This window comes from Oncorhynchus nerka, linkage group LG6 (genome assembly GCF_034236695.1).
Source record: "Oncorhynchus nerka isolate Pitt River linkage group LG6, Oner_Uvic_2.0, whole genome shotgun sequence".
NCBI lineage: Eukaryota > Metazoa > Chordata > Actinopteri > Salmoniformes > Salmonidae > Oncorhynchus > Oncorhynchus nerka.
This window is the reverse complement of record NC_088401.1, coordinates 52172848-52197671: the sequence shown is the minus strand read 5'-3', so window position 1 is coordinate 52197671 and position 24824 is coordinate 52172848. Positions and strand designations below refer to the sequence as shown.

At 46.9% G+C, this 24824-nt stretch overlaps 1 protein-coding gene across 2 annotated transcripts; it reads left to right on the top strand.

Annotated features, from left to right (window-relative positions):
- The first annotated feature begins 12268 nt into the window (after window positions 1–12268).
- On the top strand, window positions 12269–21159 carry LOC115130585 (neuronal acetylcholine receptor subunit alpha-9-II). 2 transcript variants are annotated; one of them, XM_029661871.2, is made up of 6 exons: window positions 12269–12754; window positions 13673–13818; window positions 15286–15440; window positions 15839–16019; window positions 16395–16746; window positions 16916–21158. In XM_029661871.2, exons 1-6 carry the CDS (start codon window positions 12706–12708, stop codon window positions 17683–17685), a joined length of 1653 nt encoding a protein of 550 aa, XP_029517731.1. In that variant the 5' UTR covers window positions 12269–12705; the 3' UTR covers window positions 17686–21158. The 2 variants fall into 2 exon arrangements, with proteins under 2 accessions (XP_029517731.1, XP_029517732.1); XM_029661872.2 differs by lacking the exon at window positions 13673–13818 and having other exon boundaries at window positions 12594–12754; window positions 16916–21159.
- Window positions 21160–24824: the final 3665 nt, after the last annotated feature.

Genomic DNA, 24824 nt, shown 5'->3' with positions numbered 1-24824 from the left:
TTGCAGGCGTGTGCTTTGTCAGTGGCTGTGACATAGGGTTCAGCCAGGAGTTGATGGACAGTCGGAAGAACAAATTAAATAGTAGGAGGGACATCCAAGCTTCAAGTGGTTTCAGATTTCACATCCTACATAAAACAGGGAACTTTACATCTAAAAGGTTTTTAAGGAATACCAGATACATGTACAAATATTCCCATGTAGGTACAGTTTAAAACAAACTCCTGATGTTTAAGTTTAAACAATGAAGTAAACACTAACGCTCAGGCGCTATTTAAAATAAAGAACAAAATACAATTTAAAAGCTTATTCAGATTCAGAAGTGTTCTAGAATCCTTCTTTCCTTCTGTTACAAAACCATTAACCTAGCGTAGCAGGCGTAAAAGAAACGCCTGAAACTAGATCCCTACATACTGGTCATGAGAACAAAAAAAATGTTGGGGGAGGTTCTCTTCTGCACTGTTCATCCAATCCAGTAAATGTGAGGGAGTTAAGATGGAGTGTCACCTTGTTAAGGTCCAAAAGCGGAACGCGTGTCACTGGCTCTCTTTCCATTTCCCCTGAAAACTGGAACATCTGGTTGTTGGGGACTCGGCAGAGGCTACAAAACCCCCTAACTAGCGTTGTTTTCGTGCTGCTCTGCTGTTTGCTGCTACTTCGCTACCAGTCAAACGTTTTGCTTTTGACTTTTAATAGCCGTTTAATCAACCTCTGTATTTAACAAGTTGACCAACATCTTATTTTTTTATTTTTTTTTCATTCAACGTTATCACCCCGGACACTTTATCTGGAAATTGGTCTGCAGGACCACCATCAGCTAAAAAAAGTTTGCTACAGTGCCTTCAGAAAGTATTCATACCCCTTGACTCATTTTACATTTTGTGTTACAGCCTCAAATTCAAAATGAATACAAAAAAAATAAACCATTCTCACCAATCAACACACAATACACCATAATGACAAAGTGAAAACATGTTTCTAGAAATGTTTGTCGGTGTATTGAAAATAATTACAGACATCTAATTTACATAAGTATTCACACCCCAGAGTCAATACATGTTAGGATGTGTCCCAAACTCACTAAAAGTGCCAGTAAAAAAAGCCAAACCTCAACCCGGAAATCTTTTACTATCGGCCTATATGGAATCTCCCATTCCTCTCAAAAACATGAGAAAAGCTGTTGCTCACTGCCTTCTTATAGACAAATAATGTATACAAAAAGCTGTAGTCTGGTTTTAGACCACATCATAGTACTGAGACGGCGCTCGTGAAGGTGGTAAATGGCGTTACAATGGCGTCAGACCAAAGCTCTGCATCGGTTTCCATGCTTCTAAACCTTAGTGGCGCTTTTGACACCATCAATCACCACATTCCTTTGGAGATATCAGAAACCCTAATTGGTCTACTCGGACAAGTTCTTGCCTGGTTTAGATCTTATCTGTTGGAAATATATCAGTTTGTCCCTGTGGGTGGTTTGTCCTCTGACAAATCAACGGTAAGTTTCAGTGTTCCTCAAGCTTCCGTCCTATGACCACCATTGTTTTCACTATATATGCTACCTGTTATGCAGGTGAGTGAGGACCCAACAGCGATTCAACAGAAACAGAGTCTTTTAATGTCCAAACAGGGAAAACATAAATCCTCTATCTTTGCAGGAGAGTCCTCCTTCTAGTAGTAGAGGAGAATTGCAGGGCTAGCGGCAACAGACTGCAGGTCCCTCTGGGTAGGCGCGGGCCGTAGAGGACAGAGACACCTGCTCACACGCAGCATCTGATGAAGAGGCAGATTACGACAGGACGGGACAAGGGCAAAGCAAACAAGAATCCGACAAGGACAGAAGCAGAAACAGAGAGAGAAATAGAGACTAAATCAGAGGGCAAAAGAGGAGACAGGTGTGAGAGAGTAAACGAGGTCGTTAGGAGAACGGGGAACAGCTGGGAGCAGGAACGGAACGATAGAGAGAGATAGTAACCTAATACGACCAGCAGGGGGAAACGAAGAGAAGAGAAAGCACAGGGACAAGACATAACATGACAGTACCCCCCCACTCACCGAGCGCCTCCTGGCGCACTCGAGGAGGAAACCTGGCGGCAACGGAGGAAATCATCGATCAGCGAACGGTCCAGCACGTCCCGAGATGGAACCCAACTCCTTTCCTCAGGACCGTAACCCTCCCAATCCACTAGGTACTGATGACCACGGCCTCGAGGACGCATGTCCATAATCTTCCGGACCCTGTAGATAGGTGCGCCCTCGACAAGGACGGGGGGGGGGGGGACGAACGGGGGCGCGAAGAAAATGCTTGACACAGGAGACATGGAAGACCGGGTGGATGCGACGAAGATGTCGCGGAAGAAGAAGTCGCACTGCGACAGGATTAACGACCTGAGAAATACGGAACGGACCAATGAACCGCGGGGTCAATTTGCGAGAAGCTGTCATAAGGGGAAGGTTACGAGTGGAGAGACATACTCTCTGACCGCGACAATACCTAGGACTCTTAGTCCTACGCTTATTAGCGGCTCTCACAGTCTGCGCCCTATAACGGCAAAGTGCAGACCTGACCCTCTTCCAGGTGCGCTCACAACGTTGGACAAAAGCCTGAGCGGAGGGGACGCTGGACTCGGCGAGCTGGGACGAGAACAGAGGAGGCTGGTACCCGAGGCTACTCTGAAAAGGAGATAGCCCGGTCGCAGACGAAGGAAGCGAGTTGTGAGCGTATTCTGCCCAGGGGAGCTGTTCTGCCCAAGACGCAGGGTTTCGAAAGGAAAGACTGCGTAAGATGCGACCAATAGTCTGATTGGCCCATTCTGCTTGACCGTTAGACTGGGGGTGAAAACCGGAAGAGAGACTGACGGAAGCCCCAATCAAACGGCAAAACTCCCTCCAAAATTGAGACGTGAATTGCGGACCCCTGTCCGAAACGGCGTCTGACGGAAGGCCATGAATTCTGAAAACATTCTCAATGATGATTTGTGCCGTCTCTTTAGCAGAAGGAAGCTTAGCCAGGGGAATAAAATGAGCCGCCTTAGAGAACCTATCGACAACCGTTAGAATAACAGTCTTCCCCGCTGACGAAGGCAGACCGGTAATAAAGTCTAAGGCGATGTGAGACCACGGTCGAGAGGGAATGGAAAGCGGTCTGAGAAGGCCGGCAGGAGGAGAGTTACCGGACTTAGTCTGCGCGCAGTCCGAACAAGCAGCCACGAAACGACGCGTGTCACGCTCCTGAGTGGGCCACCAAAAACGCTGGCGAATAGAAGCAAGCGTACCCCGAACGCCGGGGTGGCCGGCTAACTTGGCAGAGTGAGCCCACTGAAGAACGGCCAGACGAGTAGGAACGGGAACGAAAAGAAGGTTCCTAGGACAAGCGCGGCGACGGAGTGTGAGTGAGTGCTTGCTTTACCTGCCTCTCAATTCCCCAGACAGTCAACCCGACAACACGCCCCTCAGGGAGAATCCCCTCGGGGTCGGTGGAGGCTACTGAAGAACTGAAGAGACGGGATAAAGCATCAGGCTTGGTGTTCTTTGAGCCCGGACGATAAGAAATAACGAACTCAAAACGAGCGAAAAACAGCGCCCAACGAGCCTGACGCGCATTAAGTCGTTTGGCAGAACGGATGTACTCAAGGTTCTTATGGTCAGTCCAAACAACAAAAGGAACGGTCGCCCCCTCCAACCACTGTCGCCATTCGCCTAGGGCTAAGCGGATGGCGAGCAGTTCGCGGTTTCCCACATCATAGTTACGTTCTGACGGCGACAGGCGATGAGAAAAATACGCGCAAGGGTGGACCTTATCGTCAGAATGGGAGCGCTGGGACAGAATGGCTCCCACGCCCACCTCTGACGCGTCAACCTCGACAATGAACTGTCTAGAGACGTCAGGTGTAACAAGGATAGGAGCGGATGTAAAACGCTTCTTGAGGAGATCAAAAGCTCCCTGGGCGGAAACGGACCACTTAAAGCACGTCTTGACAGAAGTAAGGGCTGTGAGAGGAGCTGCCACCTGACCGAAATTACGAATAAAACGACGATAGAAATTCGCGAAACCGAGAAAGCGCTGCAGCTCGACACGTGACTTAGGGACGGGCCAATCGCTGACAGCTTGGACCTTAGCGGGATCCATCTGAATGCCTTCAGCGGAAATAACAGAACCGAGAAATGTGACGGAGGAGACATGAAAAGCGCACTTCTCAGCCTTCACATAAAGACAATTCTCTAAAAGGCGCTGGAGGACACGTCGAACGTGCTGAACATGAATCTGGAGTGACGGTGAAAAAATCAGGATATCGTCAAGGTAAACGAAAACAAAGATGTTCAGCATGTCTCTCAGTACATCATTCACTAATGCCTGAAAGACAGCTGGAGCGTTAGAGAGACCGAACGGCAGAACCCGGTATTCAAAGTGCCCTAACGGAGTGTTAAACGCCGTTTTCCACTCGTCCCCCTCCCTGATGCGCACGAGATGGTAAGCGTTACGAAGGTCCAACTTAGTGAAAAACCTGGCTCCCTGCAGGATCTCGAATGCTGAAGACATAAGGGGAAGCGGATAACGATTCTTAACCGTTATGTCATTCAGCCCTCGATAATCCACGCAGGGGCGCAGGGTCCCGTCCTTTTTCTTAACAAAAAAACCCCTGCTCCGGCGGGAGAGGAGGAAGGGACTACGGTACCGGCGTCGAGAGCTACAGACAAATAATCTTCGAGAGCCTTACGTTCGGGAGCCGACAGAGAGTATAGTCTACCCCGGGGGGGAGTGGTACCCGGAAGGAGATCAATACTACAATCATACGACCGGTGAGGAGGAAGGGAGGTGGCCCTGGACCGACTAAAGACCGTGCGCAGATCATGATATTCCTCCGGCACCCCTGTCAAATCACCAGGCTCCTCCTGTGAAGAGGGGGCAGAAGAAACAGGTGGAATAGCAGACATTAAACACTTCACATGACAAGAGACGTTCCAGGAGAGGATAGAGTTACTAGACCAATTAATAGAAGGATTATGACACACTAGCCAGGGATGGCCCAAAACAACAGGTGTAAAAGGTGAACGAAAAATCAAAAAAGAAATGGTTTCGCTATGATTACCAGAGACAGTGAGGGTTAAAGGTAGCGTTTCACGCTGAATCCTGGGGAGAGGACTACCATCCAAGGCGAACATGGCCGTGGGCTCCCCTAACTGTCTGAGAGGAATGTCATGTTCCCGAGCCCAGGCTTCGTCCATAAAACAGCCCTCCGCCCCAGAGTCTATCAAGGCACTGCAGGAAGCTGCCGAACCGGTCCAGCGTAGATGGACCGACAAGGTAGTACAGGATCTTGAAGGAGAGACCTGAGTAGTAGCGCTCACCAGTAGCCCTCCGCTTACTGATGAGCTCTGGCCTTTACTGGACATGAAATGACAAAATGACCAGCGGAACCGCAATAGAGACAGAGGCGGTTGGTGATTCTCCGTTCCCTCTCCTTAGTCGAGATGCGAATACCCCCAGCTGCATGGGCTCAGCACCTGAGCCAGTGGAGGAAGATGGTAGTGATGCGGAGAGGGGGAAACGGATAACGCGAGCTCTCTTCCACGAGCTCGGTGACGAAGATCTACCCGTCGTTCTATGCGAATAGCGAGTTCAATCAAAGAATCCACGCTGGAAGGAACCTCCCGGGAGAGAATCTCATCCTTTACCTCCAGCGTGGAGACCCTCCAGAAAACGAGCGAGCAACGCCGGCTCGTTCCAGTCACTGGAGGCAGCAAGAGTGCGAAACTCTATAGAGTAGTCCGTTATGGATCGATTACCTTGACATAGGGAAGACAGGACCCTGGAAGCTTCTTTCCCAAAAACTGAACGATCAAAAACCCGTATCATCTCCTCCTTAAAGTTCTGATACTGGTTAGTACACTCAGCCCTTGCCTCCCAGATTGCCGTGCCCCACTCACGAGCCCGTCCAGTAAGGAGAGATATGACGTAGGCTATACGAGCTGTACCCTGGAGTACGTGTTGGGCTGGAGAGAGAACACAATATCACACTGGGTGAGGAACGAGCGGCATTCAGTGGGCTCCCCAGAGTAACACGGTGGGTTATTAATTCTGGGCTCCGGAGACTCGGAAGCCCTGGAAGTAGCCGGTGGATCGAGGCGGAGATTGTGAATATGTTTCGAGAGGTCGGAGACTTGGGCGGCCAGGGTCTCAACGGCATGTCGAGCAGCAGACAATTCCTGCTCGTGTCTGCCTAGCATCGCTCCCTGGATCTCGACGGCTGAGTTGAGAGGATCCGAAGTCGCTGGGTCCATTCTTGGTCGGATTCTTCTGTTATGCAGGTGAGTGAGGACCCAACAGCGATTCAACAGAAACAGAGTCTTTTAATGTCCAAACAGGGAAAACATAAATCCTCAATCTTTACAGGAGATGTCCAAACAGGGAAAACATAAATCCTCTATCTTTGCAGGAGAGTCCTCCTTCTAGTAGTAGAGGAGAATTGCAGGGCTAGCGGCAACAGACTTCAGGTCCCTCTGGGTAGGCGCGGGCCGTAGAGGACAGAGACACCTGCTCACACGCAGCATCTGATGAAGAGGCAGATTACGACAGGACGGGACAAGGGCAAAGCAAACAAGAATCCGACAAGGACAGAAGCAGAAACAGAGAGAGAAATAGAGACTAAATCAGAGGGCAAAAGAGGAGACAGGTGTGAGAGAGTAAACGAGGTCGTTAGGAGAACGGGGAACAGCTGGGAGCAGGAACGGAACGATAGAGAGAGAGATAGTAACCTAATATGACCAGCAGGGGGAAACGAAGAGAAGAGAAAGCACAGGGACAAGACATAACATGACACTACCTCTTGGTGATGTCATTAGGAAACACAATGTCAACTTTCACTGGTATGCAGACGACACACAGATGTACATTTCAGTAAGACATGGTGAAGCCCCAAAATTATCGAGCCCGGAAGCCTGTGTTTCAGACATAAGGAAGTGGATGTCGGCAAATGTTTTACTTTTGAACTCGGACCAAACGGAAATGCTTGTTCTAGGTCCCAAGAAACAAAGAGATCTGCTGTCGGAAATGACAATGAACCTCGACGGCTGTCTCAAATAAAACTGAAAGACCTTGGCGTTACTATTTTTTCCATCTTAGTAACATCGCAAAAATATTTGTCCAAAAATGATGCAGAAAAGCTCATCCATGCTTTTCTCCTTTCAAGATCAGACTACTGCAATGCTCTAGTCTCCGGCTACCCAGATAATGCACTAAATAAACGTTGGCTAGTTCTAAATACAACTGCTAGAATCTTGACAATAGATCATATTGACATTTGATCATATTACTGACTTCCTGTTAAGGCTTAATTTCAAGTTTTTACTGTTAACCTACAAAGCATTACATGGACTTCCTCCTACCCATCTCTCCGATTTGGTCCTGCCGTACATACCTACATGTACGCTACGGTTACAAGACGCATTCCTCATTATTGTTCAAAGAATTTCCAAGTAAACAGCTGAAGGCAGGGCTTTCTCCTAGAGAGTTCAATTTTTATGGAATGGTCTTCCGATCCATGTGAGAGACGCAGACTCGGTCTCAACCTTTAAGTCTTTACTGAAGACTCAGCTCTTCAGTAGGTCCTATGATTGAGTGTAGTCTGGCCCCCGGGTGCGAAGGTGAACTGCAAGGCACTGGAGTGACGAACCACCCTTGCTGTCTCTGCCTGGCTGGCTCCCCTCTCTCTGCCTCTGACCCTGTTATGAGGGTTGAGTCATTGGCTTGCTCGCGCTCTCCCATGCCATTCCTAGGAAGGGTGCACCACATCATACCAGGCGTTTTACCCGCTATACTATTTGAGTGGGTTGAGTCCGTGACGTGATCTTCCTGTCGGGTTTTGCGCCCCCCTCGGGCTCGTGTTGTGGGGGAGATCTTCGTGGTCTCCTTCATTAGATTGAGAAAACCCAAACTATCCTCTACATCAGCACAAAACACTGCTGGCTCAAATGCCCCCATAGTCAAAATCAATAGGTTAAACTGATGAATCGACTGACAAAAGTCACAGTTAGCCATTAGCTCACTGCTAACCAACCTAAACATGCATTCCAAGATCCAGAGATATCCATTCATACCAGGCAAATCCAAACCAGCATGCCATGCACAAAAGCTACAAACCATAGCCACTAGCTTAGCACTAACACACCCTGATTTACCAAAGCTACATACCATAGCAACAATTTGCCACTAGCCTAGCGCTAACACAAATATACGTGCCACAGACTCCAAACTGGGTAATGTAATCCTGCAAACAGCACTAACAAATGGTGCCTAAACAGTCAACACAAAATGTTGAGCAAAACAATTTATCAGCCCTACAAGTAGCTAACGACTACCAGCTGCAAACAACTGACTACCTTCACGGGTGCGGCCACACCAAACATTTCTGTTGACCAAAAAAACATGAGCTGTCTTGCTAGCTAGCAAACTGAAACTCACATTAGCGCTATTGCGAACCTCACCTATCATGCTAGTTCAACACAAACACCTGCTACAAACTTTCTCAACAAATGTACAATCACATTACTGAACCATACCGCTTCAAAACCACCCGGATTAGAACCACAAATGCCAACATTTATGCTGTACAAGCTCCCATAGGTTATGATACCCATAACTATCCTACGGATATTGTTGCACTTGCTTTGTCTAGTGGTCCTATGCTTAGTTACATGGTCTGTAACTTGAATGAATGTGTGCATTTATAGTGTGTTCGAAAGTATTCAGACCCCTTGACTTTTTCCACATTTTGTTACTTTATAGCCTTATTCTAATATTGATTAAATGAATACAAATTCTCATGAATCTACACACAATACCCCAAAATGACAAAGAGAAAACAGGTTTTAGACATTTTTGCAACTTTAAAAAAAAGAAAAAACTGAAATACCTTATTTACATAAGTATTCCGACCCTTTGCTATGAGACTCAAAATTGAGTTTAGGTGCATCCTGTTTCAATTGATCATCCTTGAGATGTTTCTACAACTGGATTGGAGTCCATTTGTGGTAAACTCAAGTGATTGGACATGATTTGGAAAGGCACACACCTTTCTATATAAGGTCCCACAGTTGACAGTGCATGTCAGAGCAAAAACCAAGCCATGAGGTCGAAGGAATTGTCTGTAGAGCTCCGAGACAGGATTGTGTCGAGGCACAGATCTGGGGAAGGGTACCAAAACATGTCTGCAGCATTGAAGGTCCCGAAGAACACAGTGGCTTCCATCATTCTTAAATGAAAGATGTCCGGAACCACAAAGACTCTTCCTAGAGCTGGCCCCCCGGCCAAACTGAGCAATCGAGGGAGAAGGGTTGGTTAGGGAGGTGACCAATGGTCACTCTGACAGAGCTCCAGAGTTCCTCTGTGGAGATGGAAGAACCTTCCAGAAGGACAGCCCTCTCTGCAGCACTCCATCAATCAGGCCTTTATGGTAGAGTGGCCAGACGGAAGCTATTCCTCAGTAAAAGGTACATGACAGCCCGCTTGGAGTTTGCCAAAATGACTTGTCTGACCATGAGAAACAAGATTCTCTGGTCTGATGAAACCAAGATCTTTGGCTGAATGCCAAGCGTCACATTTGGAGGAAACCTGGCACCATCCCTACAGTGAAGCATGTTGGTGGCAGCATAATGCTGTGGGGATGTTTTTCAGCAGCAGGGACTGGGAGACTAGTCAGGATTGAGGGAAGATGAACGGAGCAAAGTACAGAGAGATTCTTAATGAAAACCTTCTCCCGAGTGCTCTAGACCTCAGACTGGGGCGAAGGTTCACCTTCCAACAGGACAACGACCCTAAGCACACAGGCAAGACAATGCAGGAGTGGCTTTGGGACAGGTCTCTGAATGTCCTTGAGTGGCCCAGCCAGAGCCCGGACTTGAACCTGATCGAACATCTCTGGAGAGACCTGAAAATAGATGTGCAGCGACGCTCCCCATCCAACCTGACAGGGCTTGAGAGGATCTGCAGAGAAGAATGGGAGAAACTCCCCAAATACAGGTGTGCCAAGCTTGTAGCCTCATACCTAAGAAGAGTTGAGGCTGTAATCACTGCCAAAGGTGCATCAACGAAGTAGTGAGCAAAGGGTCAGAATACTTATGCAAATGTGAAAAAAATCAGTTTTTGCTTTGTCATTATGGGGTTTTGTGTGTAGATTGATGAGGGATACAAAAATATTCAATTTAAAACAAGGCTGTAATGCAACAAAATGTGGAAAAAGTCAAGGGGTCTGAATACTTTCAGAATGCACTGTAATGTGAGAAACCAGCGTTTGAGGACTATGCTAAATGCTCATGTGCCCAGGGAGACAGCAACCTTACCTTTGTCCAAGGCCAGCTCTGTCTCACTTGACCTCTTGGTTAGCCAGTCCAAGCGGATTATTATTTGTTCAGCCGCAAACTGGGACACTGACTGAGATCACCTTAATTGGCAAAACCTAATGTGCTTATCAGCCAGGCTCAACACCTGGAAAAGGTTTGCTGCTGCCCCCTGGGGGAATAGAGTGTGGAAGTGTAACCTGGATAGTGGGTTTGTCTATATCCTAACACCTTCCCCCCATATCATAACACTTGCAAAGAATCATCAAAGAACCCTTTCTTCGAAAAACTATTCTTAGGATGAAAACGGCTCTTGGTAAAATCCTACCCCTCCGCAAAGAACCCTTTTTTCTAAGAGTGTACTGTGTGTGTGGACTCTGGAGTCAGGCCTCAGCGCCCCTTTCGCGACACCATGCCAACTCCCCTGCTGCACAACAACAGCTGCTATCAAGCTACAGAGATAACCAGCCTCAGGTTTCCTAAGCTTGTTTTGTACCTCCCCTTTTCAACCTGATGAATATCTCTCCCCTGGCACACCACCAAGTCTCCTGACAGAGTTTAGACAAGCTGAGGCATTTAGGCTCAAAGTATAGGTCCAATGATACTCAGTAATGTGAGAAGAGATCTGAGTGAATGTCAGGGTTGTAACAGTTTACCCAGCTAGCGCATAAGGTTCTGAGAACCATATGTTTCTTAGAGCCTGGTGAGAGTGTGGTTGCCCTATGGTTATTTTTCATTCAACCTTCCCATAATATTTCCTACAGGTTTCCTCATGTGGCCTGCCGAGTGCCACAGCGGTATAAGGCACTTCGTCACAGTGCTTGAGGCGTCACTGCAGACCTGGGTTCGATCCCAGGCTGTGTCACAGGGGATTTTCTTGCCCCATCACGCTCTAGCAACTCCTTGTAGTAGGAGTAGTCCGCGCACCTGCAAGCTGACTTCGGTCGCCAGCTGGATGGTGTTCCCTCCAACAAATTTGTGCCGCTGGCATCCGGGTTAAGCGAGCAGTGTGTCAAGAAGCAGTGCGGCTTGGCAAGGTCATGTTTCGGAGGACGCATGGCTCTTGACCTTTGCCTCTCCCGAGTCCGTACGGGAGTTGCAGTGATGGGACAAAACTGTAACTTCCAATTGGAGAGAAAAAAAAGGGGAAAAAGTATAACAATTATTTAAAAAAAAAGGTTTCCCCATTTAAAGTCATGTTCAGAGAATGTTAAGAAACAACATTTTTCTGTGGGAATTTCAGTACTTCAGCATAACATTTTCTACAGGTTTTCTTATGGTTCTATTTAAAGTCATGTTCTGAGAACATTAAGAAAACTTTCCATAAAAAAACACAAGAAAACATTAGTAACAATCAAAGAATGTTCTAAGAATGTTATTTAAAAACATATACATTCCTTTCTCAGCGTCAACAAAACTCTCTCTATCCTCTGTCTTGTTAAGTGTGTTCAGGTGCTTGTTTCCTTTGAAATAGTGTCTGTTTGAATAGACTAAAATGAACAGCTTTTAATGAGTAAAAAAACAAACACGGCATCCTTGTGGCGCAGTGGACTAAGTCCATGGATAGAAAGCAGAGAGATTCAAATCTCACTGATTCCATACCGCAATAAAAAATACATGTGTTTGCATGATTAATGCCTAAGCAAATGAATGTATGTCTGTGCTTGGAGTTAAAAACAGTTTACCTAAGCTAGCAGGGTAATTAAAAGTCTTTTTGAAACGTTCTCAGAAGGTTATTTACAACCTAGAATTTCCATTCTCAGAATCTACTGGTTTTACCACCCAGATATAATCCTCTCCCATCTCTTCCCTTGGTGCCCTATTACCCAGGTCCCCTGTGGGCCCTCCAAGGCAACCAACCCAGAGAATTGTAGGCTATAACCATTTGACTACCACAGCACCCATGACCATAAAACCACACAACCATTCCTATGCCATATTCAAACCGGACACCCATGCAATTATGTTTGAAGACTGTTGATCCACTATTATATTGACTGAATCTTCTGCATTTATCTCATATAACCCACAGCCTGTTGCAGGCCCGCGAGCCCACCTGCCAAGCGTTTGATTGACAGCTGAATAGATTCTGTGTGCACTGAGCCGATGCTCGGAGGGCATCTTGTTTCTCTCGGTCTGCGCGTGCTACGTGATAGCTGGGGTCCTATTCCGTGTCTGAGCAGCCATGCAGCCTCCTCTGCCAAGCAATAAGCGCTGCCCTGAAGGGGACGAAAGGAAATTACAGGATGCTATCAGCAATTGAGTTCAATTGGGGTTGAATGAACATCATGTAAACCTGAATGGATTTAAACCAAGGAGTGGTTATTTATTTTGCTCCAACATCCTCCAGTTTTCTTCTGGACTTATTCATCCAAAATGCGGAAGATGGTTCCAGTTGTGTGCTTTGCGACGATGTTGCTCCAGGGTAAGTCAGTGGCACTTGTGCTGTACTTTGGACATTTTTTGGAAAGCTTTAGGAGTTTAGGCTATGGAAATCTAAAGATTATATTTCTATACATGTATGTAAATACATTTTATATACTATTACCAGGCAATTTTTTCTGACCTAGATCGACATTTTTGCTTTTATAGTTCACAACATAAAGTATTTTTATAAATCCAAGTGCGCTCATTTTACACATTGGATTGTTCGCAGAGGTGGAAAAAGTACTCAATTGTCATACTTGAGTAAAAGTACAAAGTAAAAGTAAACGCTACACATCAAATTCCTTATATTTAGCAAACCAGACGGTACAATTTCGTTTTTTTAGAACTTCTTTTGACAGCAATGGGCACTCTCCAACACTCAGACATAATTGACAAAGGAAGCATTTATGTTTAGTGAGTCCACTAGATCAGAGGCAGTAGGGAGGACCTTTTTCCTTTACTGCTAAGCAATTCAAATTGTAGCTAGAACATTTGGCTGCCAGGGAAAATGTATGGAGTTAAAAAGTACATCATTTTCTTTAGGAATGTAGTGAAGTAAAAGTAAAAGTAGTCCAAAATAAATCATATTAAAGTAAAGTACAGATATTCCAAAATCTACTTAAGTAGTACTTTAAAGTATTTTTTACTTAAGTACTTTACACCACTGATTGTTCGGCATGCCCCTTGGGCACTTCGACCCATGAGTCACACAATCTCCAGACCATACTCTCTCCAAACAAGGTAATCCTTTAATTGGTGCTCAGGGGGATTAAATGGGGTAGCTGTGGAGTGGGGCTTGAACCAGCATTCCATGGGTCAATATCATGCCACCTGTGCCATTAAGGCTTTGACCCCTCAGAGTCTACACCTATAAAGGGAGACTGCAACAAATAACTTCTATATTCTCCTATCGCAGTGGCTCACTCGGCTCAGGGCCGGTACGCTCAACAGCTGCTCACCGACCTGATGGAGAACTACTCAAATGCCCTGCGGCCGGTGGAGGACACAGACAAAGCCCTGAACGTCACCCTGCAGATCACTCTCTCCCAGATCAAAGACATGGTGAGTCTCAGAGATGACTGACTGTGTCTCGACGATGAGCAGAGCACCACTGGCAATCTATGACTGGCTTCTCTCTCGATGAGGCTTTGACAAAATGTCATCCTTGATCAAATACTTTCAAATATATCAAATATATTGTAGAGAGAGCGATCGTGTACTTTTGATCATAAAGCATTGTGAGAGAAAGGCATCAATTGCCAGTGCTGCTCTGTTCATTGGTAAGACAGTCTAGTCTGCATATAGCATAAAGTCAGTCATCTCTGTGACTCACCTGGTCTTTTACCCAAGCATGAAAGGCATATGCACTGAATCTTTAACATGCACCCGGGCAGGGCAGATCGGTGCGCCAAGATGCCCTCACTGTATTGGTTACCCAGTTGATTGTGTTGGTTCCTCTGTTGATGTGCATGAGAATCAGAAACACCCAGAATTTGCCTTGGTGAGAAGGTGCTGCCAGCAACAGACAATAATTCAACCGAATGCAGACAGAATATACAATACCGGAACAGGGACCATAAACCAAAACTCTGGAGCATAGGCTGATTACAGTGGCAACACACCATTTACAGAGGGGATCTATCTACATAAGCAGGGGGAGGGATGTCGCCATGGTGAATAGATAGTGTTGTGCAGAGGTGCACATCGTGCAATTGCAATTGAGTGCAGATTAGTATTAGAGGTCACTGATGACAAGGTGCAGTGGTCAGCTAGGAGGTCTGAGAGACGTCAGACCTCCTACTGTACCGGCCTACAGTTACTCAGCCATCTCCTGTTTCAGTCCAGCGGAGGGTCAACCTCCCCTTCTGCGTGTCTGTGTGTCTGACTAAGTAACTAAGTGCATCTTGTCCGGTGCACTCTGAAGAGAGACGAGACATCTGTCCTACGGCCTTCATCCTCGTCTCTGTGATGATGTCATCCTGCCACTTGGAAACGCACACAGACCCATTACACGTGTGTGACCTGTGTGTTCGTGTGTGTATCCGAGTGTGTGTGTAATGAAGGTTCCTTTACTCTCCTTGGTTCCCTGCTTTGGTTAAGCAGTGCATCAGGTTCTGGCAGTGATACTTCCTAAACTGGGTCTGGATTTCACTGTGTCTGACAGCTAGTCTGAGACCTTAGTGGGTTATTGAGTGACAGAGAGAGAGAGAGAGAGAGAGAGGAAGAGTGAGAGAAATAGAGAGAGTGAGGAAGAGTGAGAGAAATATATATATATATATATATATATATATATATATATATATATATATATATAGAGAGAGAGAGAGAGAGAGAGAGAGGGAGGGGGAGAGAGAGATACACATGTACAGTAGCACATTGCCCTTACCTGTGTGTGTCCACATGCCTTGTGTGTGTGTGTGCGCATCTGCGGGATCTGTGTGTGTGTGCGCGCCTCTGCGGCATCTCTGTGTGTGTGTGTGTGTGTGTGAACCTGCATCTGTATGTTTATTACTGTGCCTATGTATGCAGGATGAGAGGAACCAGGTATTGATAGCGTACCTGTGGATCCGTCAGACGTGGCACGATGCCTACCTGAGGTGGAACAAGGAGGACTACGATGGCCTGGAGGTCATACGGATCCCCAGCAGCCTGGTGTGGAGGCCTGACCTCGTCCTCTATAACAAGTACGCCCATACGTCACACAGATATATACAAACACTGTACCATGATATCGGAATGACTTATTCTATCTAGAAACAACCTCCCTTATTCGCAATAATTATTGGTCCATGAATTGGTCGTGTATTAATGCAAAGTATATATATTGAGGAAGGTGGTCCCATATACAGTAGAAGGATGTTATACTATAGTAATGACATGGTAAGGCGGCAGGTGGCCTAGTGGGCGTTGGGCCTGTAACCGAAAGGTCGCTGGTTCGAATCAGCGAGCTGACTAGGTGAACGATCTGTCGATGTGCACTTGAAAAAGCCACTTAACCCTAATTGCTCCTGTAAATCACTGACTAAAATGTCATGTTGTGTTATTACAGTGTACAGGTACTAGTTTCTCCGTTCTTTCTCAGGGCTGATGATGACTTCTCAGGGCCGCTAGACACGAACGTGGTGCTGCGCTATAATGGGGAGATTACATGGGATGCTCCGGCCATCACCAAGAGCTCATGTGTGGTGGACGTGTCCTACTTCCCCTTCGACAGCCAGGAGTGCAACCTCACCTTCGGCTCCTGGACATACAACGGCAACCAGGTATACAGGATGGGCATACATCCACAGATGATATATATATAATATATCTTTTTTACATTTATTGAACCTTTATTTAACTAGGCAAGTCATTTAAGAACAAATTCTTATTTACAATGACGGCCTACACCGGCCAAACCCGGACGGCGCTGGGCCAATTGTGCACCGCCCTTGTCCTACTGCTTCAGACTACCCTGCCGCAGACAGGCAGACACACACATTCCTCGGTGTGTGGTGATATCATTCTACCATTATCGATGCAGACAAACTCATTGTGTGTGTGTGTGTGTGTGTGTGTGCGCATTACACACGTCCTGCTAAAACACTGCTATTACGGTCCCATTATATTTCACCCTCTATTCCTATGTCTGTTCCCAGGTTGACATCGCCATGGGCATGGACAGCGGGGACCTGTCTGATTTCGTGGAGAACGTTGAATGGGAATGCCACGGCATGCCGGCCACCAAGAACGTCATAATGTACGGATGCTGCTCCGACCCCTACCCTGACATCACCTACACCGTCCTGCTCCAGCGCCGCTCCTCCTTCTACATCTTTAACCTTCTCCTGCCTTGCTTCCTCATCTCCTTCCTGGCTCCGCTGGGCTTCTACCTGCCCGCTGACTCTGGGGAGAAGGTGTCCTTGGGGGTCACCGTGTTGCTGGCCCTGACTGTCTTCCAGCTCATGGTGGCCGAGAGTATGCCGCCGTCTGAGAGTGTGCCGCTTATTGGTGAGCGTGTACGCACCCCCCCCCGCGTCTCTTAGTCTTTCTCTAACTCTCTCACCCGCACAAGCACCGCTAATCTCATACGCACGTTACGTCTCATACACGCATGCGTCTCATACGCACATGCTGTACATGTGCATGAACTCATTTTTCCCTCTCCTGTATGTCACAGGAAAGTACTACATTGCTACCATGACGATGATCACAGCCTCCACGGCTCTCACCATCTTCATCATGAACATCCACTTCTGTGGGGCCGAGGCCAAACCCGTCCCCCACTGGGCCAAAGTCCTCATCATCGACTACATGTCCAAGATCTTCTTTGTCTACGAGGTGGGAGAGAACTGTGCCACTGCCACCTCTTCCTCCTCCTCCTCCTCTTCCTCATCACATTTTGGCCAGGACGATGTCCACCAACCCAACCTCAGCCCCCATTGCCAGGCCAATGGGAAGCCGGGGGGCAACAGCGGGCGAGAGAACCAGTACCGCCACAAACACCCCAGACCCCAGACTCCTGGACCTCAACGTCACCCCAAGCCCCGACACCAACACCACATCACCAGAGACGAGAAGAACCATCTCTCCAGCTCCAAATACGAGGGCTTTGAGTCCAACAGGAACCTCCCCCTGGGGGACTGCTGCAAGGAGGCTCCGCCCTGCTGTCCGGAGGATGAAAAGACAGCAGTGGTCGCTGCTGCGGTGGCCTCAGTAACCTTTGGCCCCTGTGTGTTCTGTAGTCACGGCAGCAGCTTACCCGGGGTGGACTCCAAGCTGGTGCGGAACGTGGAGTACATTGCCAACTGCTTCCGGGAGCAGAGGGCCACCTGCGCCAAGGGGGCGGAGTGGAAGAGGGTTGCCAAGGTGATGGACAGGTTCTTCATGTGGATCTTTTTCATTATGGTCTTCCTCATGAGCATTCTGATCATCGGCAAGGCACCATGACAATGCTGGCTACCCACGTGTTATTGGAGACTGTTCTGCGCACGGTTTCCCAAAAGCATCTTAAGGCTAAGTTCTTTGTTAGAACCATATGATCCTATGGTTCTAAGATAAACTATGGTTCTAAGATAAACTTAGCCTGGTGCTTTTGGGAAACCAGGCCCTGTTCTTTTGTTCATCAAGAGAGCATTTTCATGTATAGTATGTGTGTAATAAGTCTTACTGATGAAACTAAAGAAGGTGCAAAGAGAGATGGCTATTTTGATAGATATCTATGTTATTTCCTCATTTCTGTTAACCTTATTGGAGTTTTAACATTTCGACAAATGCATTGTGGAGGAAAAACTATATTGCACTCATGATCAATGTCCTGATTATCATAAGCACGATCAGTTACTGAAGTTTGTCAATTCATTTCACTCTTTCTTTTCATCTCTGTGCAGAAAATACGTTATATATTTTTAAAAACATAGCAAATACTGTGTATAAGTAAACTCAAATATCACTACAAGTGTATACTATACTGTGTGTGAATGAACAGCACACTCCATACACCCTCCCCATACTAATATCGCCACACGTCCCCACTAAATAACAACAATAGAACTATCACGTATCACTCACCAGTCTGAAATCAGACTCCAGGGGCTTCAGCGACAAAATGACCTGCTCCGGATCCACACGGCCGGAATCATTTTTCACTTCAAAATCATGCAGTGAATAGTTAATGACTGCTTTGTTTCCAAACAGGCACTGTAAAGATGTAAGGTAATATGGAACATAAATTATGCAACACAACGAGTTTGCCCCCTCCAGCAACACATACCAACATCCAGGTGTGTGTGTGTGTGTGTATACTGTATGTTTGTGTGTGTTGGCAGGAAGTGGTTGGGGGGGGGGGGGGTTTACTTTGGACTCGTCTGCACACCTCATAGAAGTAGTCAACCACTCAAAGGACAACGTATTTGACCAGAGTGCCTCCCTTATTTGTCCCTATGGATCCTTATATAGTTTTGAGTTTTTATTTGCCGAATTTTCGCTACTACCTTGTATGTCCAGCAGAGGGCAGACATCTCTCACCAATTATCCCCTTGAACGGCACAGAAAATAGGAGACAGTGAATTTGAAATCAGATGTCATTACAACAGCCACCTTTAACACTTTACACATCCATAATAAAAAGCGAATGTTGATTGTAAAATCAAGATCTGATCATTACATTTCATGTTGAGTGAATATAGAGTGGAGGATTATGGATGCATAACCAACCAGTGTTAAGGAAACTAGTTCATCATCATAACTGATACTAAACCTGTCTCTTGAACCTATCCGCTGACATTAATGAGAACCTGAGTTCACTCAGACAAGGAAGCCTGAGCAGTCATCATCCTCTTCAGGGAAGTGATTGTCATGCTGAGTCTGAGAGTGAAATCTTTCACATTTGCATACTGGGGAAGCCTGTCTCTGGTCCTATTAGTGTACGGTGAGCCGCGGGGCCCGATGCATACTATGATCACCCCAGGAGACAGTGAGAAGTGGGAAACATGTCATTTGCACAGACAGGAGCGCGGCTTGGGAGAGACTGCTGGGGAAATTGCCAGGGTCTTTTTTATTTCACTTAAAGAAGGCTGGGGGAGCCTATCACCACCTGTCTGCATGCTGCACAGGAGGATGGATCATCATGATATGGACTGTCTCATGCTTCATGACGCGATTGTTCATTATTGTACGGTTAAGGACCTGAAGTTACAAAGTGGCATTCTGATGACTAATTAATGACTCGTCATGATTTAGCGTTGTAATAAACATTAGTGATGCGCTGGTTGACTGAATCAAAATAAAACAAGGCATACAAAAATACATAAATGTGTAATTCCTGTGCAATACATATCTATCGGCTAAATTGATATTTTTCTTTAAAACATTTTTTTACCTGGCGTTAGTGCGTAGCCTAAGCTTCAGGGCCTAACTGTAGCGCGCCAAATACACACCAATTGCCAAATGCTTTGGGGAACTTGGGAAGACAACGTCAACGTTAACGTTAAAGTTGTAAAAGAGGATGAATACAGTGCCTGCTATGTTATGCGTGATGATTGTGAGGTGCTATGCAGTCTACTGTTCCGGTGGGTTCATTGAATAATAGTCTGAAATCTGGACACTGACTGTATCTATAACCTCTCACATAGGTACTATAATATTAACTCCTGCATTTCTTCTGGTAAAAAAACAAATGTCAATTTTGACTGAGGAGTATTTTTCTCCCGTCATACGGGAGTAATAAAGGCCTACTTCACTCATTTTGCGGGATTTTTCAGTGGGGCAAAAAAGTATTTAGTCAGCCACCAGTTGTGCAAGTTCTCCCACTTAAAAAGATGAGAGAGGCCTGTACATTTAATCATAGGTACACTTCAACTATGACAGACAAAATGAGAAAAAAAATTCCAGAAAATCACATTGTAGGATTTTTAATGAATTTATTTGCAAATTATGGTGGAAAATAAGTATTTGGTCACCTACAAACAAGCAAGATTTCTGGCTCTCACAGACCTGTAACTTCTTCTTTCAGAGGCTTTGTTTCTGGTGTCCTTTGACAGCTCTTTGGTCTTGGCCATAGTGGAGTTTGAAGTGTGACTGTTTGAGGTTGTGGACAGGTGTCTTTTATACTGATAACAAGTTCAAACAGGTGCCATTAATACAGGTAACGAGTGGAGGTCTGTCCATACTCTGGACCTGGTTATTACCAAGGGGGCTTTCTATGAACATATCCTCTATTGTTGATGTTGCTTTATCTAATCACCACTGTGTATTTTTTTTATTACATTGTTGCCCATAGCACATGGTAATACTGAATGCATTATTGAGAAACACTATCTTACTTCTGAAGTTGATGCAAATTGTATTGAATGTATGAACAATACTCCACCACCTATTCTGCCTTCCTTTTGTGATGATTTAGTTGATAACTTTAATAACAAGTTAAGTGTAACCATTTAGATGCCATAACTCCAGTAAAGTTGAAAAAGGCCACATCCAAAAGATCCCCTTGGATTTTTTATTTTTACCTTTATTCAACTAAGTCAGTTAAGAACAAATTCTTATTTTCAATGACGGCTTAGGAACAGTGGGTTAACTGCCTGTTCAGGGGCAGAACGACAGATTTGTACCTTGTCAGCTCGGGGATTTGAACTTGCAACCTTGCGGTTACTAGTCCAACACTCTAACCACTAGGCTACCCTGCCGCCCCGATGAGTGAGGAAACTAATCAATTAAAGAGAAATTGCAAAAAGGCAGAGTGGAAGTGGAGAAAGTCAAAGTTGCAGGTCCATTATGATATTCTGAGAGAGCAAAATGGCATATACAATCCATTCAGAAAGTATTCAGACCACTTCACTTTTTCCACATTTTGTTACGTTCCAGCCTTATTTTAAGATGTATTTGTCACGGCTGATTTCCTCCTCTTCGTCTGAAGAGGTGTAGCAGGGATCGGACCAAAATGCAGCGTGGTAAGTGTCCATAGTTGTTTTTAATGAAATAAACTGAAACACTACAAAACAATAAACGAAACGTGAATAACCGAAACAGTACCGTGTGGTGAAACAAACAGACACAGAAACAATCACCCACAAAGTACCCACAGAATATGGCTGCCTAAATATAGAAATACCATATACCTAGAAAGGAAACAGCCCCATAAACATACAACACCCCTAGACAAGACAAAAACACATACGTCACCCATGTCACACCCTGACCTAACCAAAATAACAAGGAAAACTAAGAATACTAAGGTCAGGGTGTGACAGTACCCCCCCCCCCCCCCCCCCCCCAAAGGTGCGGACTCCCGGCCGCACACCTAAACCTATAGGGGAGCATCTGTCCATGGTGTATAGTGGGCGTCTGTCCATGGTGGCTGCTCTGGCGCTGGACATGGACCCCACCACACCATAGTCTTTGTCCGTTTAAGTCTCCTCCTAGGAACGGCAACCCTCGCCGTCAACCTAGGATTGGCAACCGTACTAAATGGCCCCACTGGACTGAGGGGCAGCTCCGGACTGAGGGGCAACTCCGGACTGAGGGGCAGCTCGGGACTGAGGGGCAGCTCGGGACTGGCTGACGACTCTGGCGGATCCTGGCAGACTGGCGGCTCTGACGGATCCTGGCAGACTGGCGGCTCCTGGCAGACTGGCGGCTCTGGCGGATCCTGGCAGACTGGGGGCTCTGGCGGCTCCTGGCAGACTGGCGGCTCCTGGCAGACTGGCGGCTCCTGGCAGACTGGCGGCTCAGCGGCTCCTGGCAGACTGGCGGCTCCTGGCAGACTGGCGGCTACTGGCAGACTGGCGGCTCTGGCGGCTTCTTGCAGACTGGCGGCTCTGGCGGCCCCTTGCAGACTGTCGGCTCTGGCGGCCCCTTGCAGACTGCCGGCTCTGGCGGCCCCTTGCAGACTGGCGGCTCTGGCGGCCCCTTGCAGACTGGCGGCTCTGGCGGCCCCTTGCAGACTGGCGGCTCTGGCGGCCCCTTGCAGACTGGTGGGTCTGGCGGCTCTTTGCAGACTGGCGGGTCTGGCGGCTCTAGCAGCTCTGGACAGGCGGGAGACTCTTGCAGCTCTGGACAGATGGGAGAATCTAGCAGCTATGGACAGGCGGGAGACTCTAGCAGCTCTGGAGAGATGGGAGATTCTAGCAGCTCTGGACAGGCGGGAGACTCTAGCAGCTCTGGAGAGGCGGGAGACTCTAGCAGCTCTGGACAGGCGGGAGACTCTAGCAGCTCTGGACAGGCGGGAGACTCTAGCAGCTCTGGAGAGACGGGAGAATCTAGCAGCTCTGGACAGGCGGGAGACTCTAGCAGCTCTGGACAGGCGGGAGACTCTAGCAGCTCTGGAGAGACGGGAGAATCTAGCAGCTCTGGAGAGACGGGAGAATCTGACGGCGCTGGAGAGGAGGAAGGCTCTAGCAGCGCTGGACAGGCGAGGCGCACAGTAGACCTCAGGGCGGGGAGGAGGAACAGGGAATACTGGGCTCTGGACACGCACAGGAAGCCTGGTGCGGCGGGCTGCCACCGGAGGGCTGGTGCGTGTAGGTGGGACTGGATAGACCGGACCGTGCAGGCGCACTGGAGCTCTTGAGCACCGAGCCTGCCAAACCTTACCTGGTTGAATGCTCCCGGTCGCCCTGCCAGTGCGACGTGGTGAAATAGCCCACACTGGCTGTGCTGGCGAACCGGGGACACCATTCGTAAGGCTGGTGCCATGTATGCCGGCCCAAGGAGACGCACTGGAGACCAGATGCGTAGAGCCGGCTTCATGGCACCTGGCTTGATGCCCACTCTAGCCCGGCCGATACGAGGAGCTGGTATGTACCGCACCGGGCTATGCACCCACACTGGGGACACCGTGCGCTCCACCGCATAACACGGTGCCTGCCCAGTCCCTCTCGCACTCCGGTAAGCACAGGAAGTTGGCACAGGTCTCCTACCTGGCTTCGCCATACTCCCTGTGTGCCCCCGCCAATAAATTGTTGGGGCTGACTCTCGGGCTTCCATCCGTGCCGCCGTGCTACCTCCTCATACCAGCGTCTCTCCGCCTTCGCTGCCTCCAGCTCCGCTTAGGGGCGGCGACATTCCCCTGGCTGTACCCAGGGTCCTTTTCCGTCCAGGATTTCCTCCCAAGTCCACTTCTCTATATATTGCTGCCTCTCCTGCTGCTGTTTACCACGCCGCTTGGTCCTTGGTTGGTGGGTGATTCTGTCACGGTTTTCTTCCGCTGAAGGAGAGGAGGACCAAAATGCAGCGTGGTTAGAGTTCAACATGTTTAATCAAGAACATACATGAGAACACTACAAAATAGAAAACAACAAAGGTGAAAACCGAAACAGTCCTATCTGGTGCAATGACACAAAGACAGAAGACAATCACCCACAAAATACCCAAAGAACATAAATATGGTTCCCAATCAGAGACAACGATAAACACCTGCCTTTAATTGAGAACCAATCTAGGCAACCATAGACTTACATAAACACCTAGACTAGAAAACACCCCATAAACATACAAAACCCCTAGACCAGACAAAACACAAATCCCCCATGTCACACCCTGACCTAACCAAAATAATAAAGAAAAAAAAGACAACTAAGGCCAGGGCGTGACAGTATTAAATAAAAAATATTCCTCATCAATCTACACACGATAGATACCGCATAATGACAAAGAGAAAAATGTTTTCAAAAAATGTTTTCAAATGTTAAAAAAAACTAAAACAGAAATAACTTATTTACATAACTATTCCGACCCTTTGCTATGAGGCTCGAAATTGAGCTCAGCTGTTTCCATTTATCATCAAAAAGTGAAAGGGTCTGAATACTTTCCGAATGCACTATATAACAAGGCAATTAGAAATTCCAGAAGGGCTAATTTTTCTAAATGTGAGGAGTTTACATTACATTTCAGTTTACAGCACATTTCAGAGATAAGACAACCAACAATAGGCTGGGTATGAGTCAAGCAAGACCTGATGAGAAGTTTGACATGTGCCCTTTAGTTAAAGTGGTAAATGATCTTTGAGCAGATGCCAAACAGCTCTCTGTCCTTAGATTAAAGTGTTGTATTCAACACTGTTGACCATGATGTCCTTCTGGACAGGTGGGTTGGCCTCTCCGGTGCCGTTCTAAATGGTTTTAGGACTTATTTAACTGGTCGAGAGTTTTTTGTCACCCTTGGTGAACATAACTCAGAGACAATACATTTCACATGTGGCATTCCATAAGGTTCGATTTTGGGTCCGGTACTGTTGAGTTTATATATGTTACCCCTTGGCAGCACTATCAGAAAGCACGGCATTGATTTTCACTGCTACGCAGACGATACACAACGTCACATTTCTATGTCACCAGAGGATTTTAGCTCCATGGATAAATTATTAGACTGCATTAGTGATTTTAATACAACTTCCTTCAGCTAAACTAAGACAAGACCGCAGTACTTATTGTTGGAACCAAAGCACAGAGAGGAAATCTAGCCGCACATTTGAGCAAAAAATACAAAACACCAGGTAAAAAACCCAGGTGTTATTTTAGATTCTGAACTCAATTTCGAATCACACATTAGGAATGTGAACAAAATAGCTTTTTACAACTTGAGTTTTTCTC